Source organism: Sycon ciliatum, chromosome 11, assembly GCF_964019385.1.
Source record: "Sycon ciliatum chromosome 11, ocSycCili1.1, whole genome shotgun sequence".
Taxonomy (NCBI): Eukaryota; Metazoa; Porifera; class Calcarea; order Leucosolenida; family Sycettidae; genus Sycon; species Sycon ciliatum.
In genome coordinates, this window is record NC_088653.1 from 22,611,144 (window position 1) to 22,616,722 (window position 5,579).

At 44.1% G+C, this 5,579-nt stretch overlaps 1 protein-coding gene across 1 annotated transcript in view; it reads right to left on the reverse strand.

Moving 5' to 3' along the window:
* Positions 1–5,579, reverse strand: part of LOC135827190 (hydroxypyruvate isomerase-like) — a 7,525-nt gene extending 1,946 nt beyond the window's left edge. The window contains exons 1-7 of the mRNA XM_065339718.1: positions 5,409–5,579; positions 3,918–4,025; positions 3,273–3,384; positions 2,823–2,925; positions 2,358–2,427; positions 507–556; positions 141–210 (exon numbers count right to left, since the gene is read on the reverse strand). Coding sequence (XP_065195790.1) covers positions 141–210; positions 507–556; positions 2,358–2,427; positions 2,823–2,925; positions 3,273–3,384; positions 3,918–4,025; positions 5,409–5,511 — 616 coding nt within the window. The 5' untranslated portion in view covers positions 5,512–5,579. The remainder of the gene's footprint in view (positions 1–140; positions 211–506; positions 557–2,357; positions 2,428–2,822; positions 2,926–3,272; positions 3,385–3,917; positions 4,026–5,408) is intronic.

Sequence of the window (5,579 nt, forward strand, 5' to 3'; positions counted from 1 at the left end):
AGTCCGGGACAATTTTACTTTGCTAACTGTAGAGTGTGCATTTTGCTGATCTGGGCTATCATATTTGTTACACCACACAACTGTAGCCGGTACAGGGGCAAGGATAAGTGGACAGAGACCAGGATAAGTGGACAGCTTACCAATAGAGTGGATGTTCTTTGACATGAAGTCACATAAATTTCCATCCATTCTTTGAGCATGGTATATATCCTATCATGGAGCAAATAACAAGAGAAGACACAGAGCAAAGTACCAGTACTGTTTAGAAAGAACCAGGAAGTATCAGGAACGGTGACAGTATATCTACAAGATAGTACTAAGTTGCATGTACATCGTCATCCTGGTAATGGACGGTCAGGATTAGTCAGCAAACTGAACAAGAGAAGATAGAGATCTTCGCAGTACTCATAACATACCACCAGATCATATAATAGCATTACAGTTGTCTGCATTGCAAACCAGTACTTGGTCGCTCACTCATACCACTGCAAGAAGCAACCACTTACAAATTGAAGCTTCAAGTTGCTGTGGCCGACCTTGTGGAGAATATCCAGTGCTGAAATTAGATGGTACCAGAAAACAGAAAGAAAAACTAGGAATAGACATCACTTTCTTTCATATCTTCAAATCAAGATGTACGCCGATCATCCAAATTCAGGTGAGAGTTTGAGATGCTAATCAACCACTGTAAATCAGATATATTTTCATGATCGTTTTTATTGAAAAAAATTGTAACCGATGCTACTATGGTACGAGTACTCCATAGCGACGAAGCCGATTGTAATTCCGATAAGGCCTTCAATACCACTGTCTCCCAAATAAGTACAATCATGGTAAAATGTAATGAAGCACAACCATGTCACTGCCTCAAAACTCAATAGTCAATCCTGTTTGTGTGGCAGATTGTGCTCTTTTTGATTTCCCGCCTGCTTATGACAGTTACAGTGCTCTCACACCTGGCACAACTTGCACTATCATTTTCCAGTGAACGTTTCATCACCACTTCACCGCCAACAAAGCGGTATACACTGATAAGAGGGAGGTTCAGTGACTCGTTGTGAACTCGTTACGAACTCGTACACTAGACAAAATAGATTTCGATTTGTGTTTGAATTGTGTAATGTGTAAAAGACGTTCAGTGACTCGTGATCAAGGTGCGTTTTGATTGCCAGGGCAACACAACGGCAACTGAAACAGCATCAGAAACAGCATCAGAAATACGGGGTACTAGATCATACTTCTTGTTTGCCAGGATGTTATCCTTTTTCGGGACAGTGCGAACTCAGAGCTGCTCACGAATCAAACAGCCCGGACTTGTGTAAACGAATCCAATCTAAGAGGCTCTACCCCAGACCTGACCCATTGACTCGTTCATATGAAACAAATGAGTCACTTAACCCTTTGGAGTCCATAACTTTTTTGCTTCCGCAGAATTTGTGGCAGTCACGAAAATGCGCACTCAATTTCCAACATAACTTTGGTTCTTCTTCACCGATTTTGAAGATCTTGGGCTCGTTGGAAAGCTCTTGATGAGAGAAATACAATGAGCCCAAACTCGCCAAGAGCACTACTCATTGTTCGCCACAACGCGCTCCAAACGCGAGTCCAGCTCCAGATCTGAGACGAAGTCGGTCTTCTGCAGCCATTTCACCATGTTCACTGAATCTAGCTTGGACCTGTTCAAATGTTTTCGAGTAGAAGCTTACCGTGACTTCGCGCCGCGCCTGGCACGTGCCGCCTGTCGTGAAGGTGGGAAAGTCCCTTTTTTTCACGCACTGCTGACTTGCAGCATGCAGCGCAGCAATTTCAAAATGTTGGATCGCTCGCCGCTCACTCAAACTTCATCGGAGAGACTTCGGACCTGTTCGGGGCGATAGGTGAGAGTTTTCTGTACCACCTAGACCCTTTGATTGTTGGATTTGGTCAAGATTTGGCCGAGAACCGAAGGTTTCACTGCGCCCACATGCATGCAAAATGTCCATGGTTCGAAATCGAACCATGGACTCCAAAGGGTTAACCTCTCTATTGTTATGCTTCATCCCATTATTACAACATAATATTATATGATATGTTCACTGGTTGGAGGGAAAGACACAAACGGAAAAAGTCTGATCATGTCGAAGTCGGAATACATTATATGTATTCCTGATTTGGGATATAGTGGTACATAGCATCACACGTAACGACGAAGCCACTCGTAATTCTGAATTACGAGTGGCTTCGTCGTTACGTGTGATACTGTGTTTTTGCTGTTTGCGAATATTGTTTGACATTTGGTCTATAGTAACTGCATGTTTCGATTATTCTGGGCATAGTCTTGAAAACACGCATTCACACTGGCTTCACTTTCTTCCAACCTTGTTCCTGGTGCTGCAGGAAGTACCCAGGAATTGTAGAAATTGGCTCAATGAGAAGAAGAATCCCCTCCTGCAGAAATAACACCAAGAACAAGGAATCTGTAAGTTGTGAGCTACTATTTGAGTATTCATTAAAATAACAGACGCTGCAGTATGTAGTCAGCTTATTCAAGCAACAGTTTACATGGTACGTGTGTGGCAGAGCACTGCCATTTATAGATAAAAAGTAAAGTTCGCAAGGGCGGGAGACGAACCTCGTTAGCTGCCCCCATGTTACCCTGCATCACCACATGTGTTAGCACAAGATACGCTCCCTGCTGCAGTACTGGTCTCAAGCTCGGGACCTTATGATTCGCAGGCAAGCCTGCAAGCACTCGGCCAAAGCGCTGATCTACCATTAGATAAGCACAATACAACATTGCAAAATGGACGCAAAAGTCTAAAAGCAGAAACAGCTTGCAGTACCTTGCTGAGTTGATCTGCTGCCCACTTCAAATTTTCGACAAATGTCCTCGTCCATTGCTCCTTATCACATGCTTCACTGACTACACCAGCCAGTGCATGTACCCTATAGTCGAGTCATCAATCAGCAGCACACAAATGCAAGATGCATCGATTAGAAGTCTAATACTGATACAGCAATGTTATCTCACGTGGGGTAGTGCCTTTGCTGTTTGTGTTACGCAGAGCTCGCTGACTTGTCAGTTTGAGCACTCTGGCAAGGTACATTAGGGCCTGGTTTAAATCTAGCTTTGGAAAATTTTATTTTTCAATGCTATCAGGTTCGGCGTCATTCTCTCTGGTGCTGCGCTGATGAGTCCACAAGGGGTGAAACGGTTCTGTCCGCAGATCAAGGATATAGTACTGTATAAAGTCTTCCAGGCTTGCAAGAAGCAAAGTCAATTCGCGACGCACCTTGTGCAGCCCAGTGCATTGGCATACTTCACTCCTGTCTCCACACTCTCTTGGAATTCTTTGACCTTGGCTGGATTCGCTGCAATACCACGTTCACCAGCAGCCCAATCACCTACAAGTACATACATCGCCATCAGACAATGAGCAACACATTAGTCCCCAACAAACAACCAGGATGAAAGGATCAATCATACATCCAGCCAACACGATCTACTAATAATAGGTTTTTCATTTGACCCGACGAGACCACACGACGCTTGCAGACCACAACACGAACAGTTCACCAGCCACACTCCACGAAAGCAAGTAGTATTACTCCTGACAAGTCTTGTTTCGTTCCATAAAGATGACGGATGACGGGTCGTGTGGTCTCGTCGGGTCAAATGAAAAACCTATTACTACTATTTGACGGACCTATGGAAGATGGCAACACAGAATTAAGATCCACTAAGCCAACTACAGTAGAACCTCTCTTAGTAGGTACATGCACATGTAAAGGGATTTATCCACACCCACATGCGCACACATGCGCACGTGCTTGCGCGTGCACACACACACATGCGTCCGCCACATGCGGATATGGACATAGACATGCCCATATGCATACATACATACATACATGTATAGGAATTAGTAAATGCCTACCTGCTGGAAGATTCAAATGGACGTGTTGGATACCTGCGGCTTTCTGTGCACTGACAAAACTGTCTAGTGTGACACTGGCAGGGAAGGCACACTCAACTCCGCTAAACCCTGATACAGTGTACAAACAACGACATGATAACACATCATATTATAGACATACAAAAAAAGCCTTTTAAAAGATGCGAAGTTGGTGGCAGCAGTCACGATGAGTCCTTGATTCGTCTCCTAGATTGTATCTATTCGCACACACTGTAGAAGGAAAAGCAAAGTACCGTATTTCCCCGAATATAAGTCGCGCCTTTTTTTTTACACAAAAATCAAGGGTGGAAATGGGGTGCAACTTACAATCAAACTTGACTTACTACTGAAGTCAATACATGTCAAAACGATATTGCTCCAACCTGAAAATGGGGGTACGACTTATAATCGGGGAAATACGGTAACGTCACAACGTCCCCTGAAGGTAAACAATCTTTCCAACCAATCTCATCTGGCTTTTAACTCTTGTCCGAAAACTCTGTGGACAAAATCAATTTCCCCATGGATATTTCATGGTGGCAGAGTCACTACGCACTGCCTATTCAGCACTTTACTGCAATCTGCAGAGTCTTCATCTACGCACGCTTGAATTTATTGACATGTATCAAGAATCAGAATACGAATTGCAACAATCAGGACTAGCCACAAGATGACTGTACACTGAAGATTTTCTACTATGCAACTTGCGTACAGCACAATGACTCTCACCGCCACTCTCCTGACCATTCTCCTCCTCGCTCCAGTGAGAAGTCGGGGAGCGAGGAGGAGAATGGTCAGGAGAGTGGCGGTGAGAGTCACTGTGCTGTATGCAAGTTTCGTAGTAGAAAATCTCCAGTGTACAGTCATCTTGTGGCTAGTCCTGATTGTTGCAATTCGTATTCTAATTCTTGTTTCACTGTATTGTGCCATGGTCGTCATGGATATGGGTTACGGTTAAAAGTGTTGGAAGCCATTTATCAGCGTCTGTATAAACCCAATTTGTGCGTACAGAAGGATAGCATTATTATGTATCAAAAGTCAAACATTTATTGGCTGATGGACACGTGGAGCGTACTGCACATGCACGTATCTATGACGTGTACCAGATCAAGAAACATGTACTGGTGCGGACATTGAAATCCGATGGAGTAACCAGGGCCGGCGCCCTTATTGCCTTAGCAAGCACACACACTGTAGTTCACATGCACACTGTAAAAATGGACCAGCATGTAGCAGTGCTCACGGCTGCAAGGCCAGCACCCCGTAGCCGCTTGACTTCCCAGCGGATTTCGATGACCATAACACATTAACAGCACAATCATGTACTCGATGCACCAAAAAATCTACAAAAATTCAAAAATGTATAATTGCCTCAGTCAGTCTACACCAGGGAGTAGTAAAATAATTATTTTACTACCCCCTGTTCCACCAACTATCCATCCCAGCAATCTGATACTGTGCATTGTACGGTACCTGAATCCTTTGCTGCCTTGAAGCGCTGCAGGAAATTGACCTCGGAGAAGAGGAATCCATCTGATATATTTGCAGCAAAGCGAAGTCCTTGACTGCCTTCCATGATCTCGCACCAACTACTAGTAAACTGAGACGTACTGTCAATCACTAGCTGCTGAGAGCACTTCACTC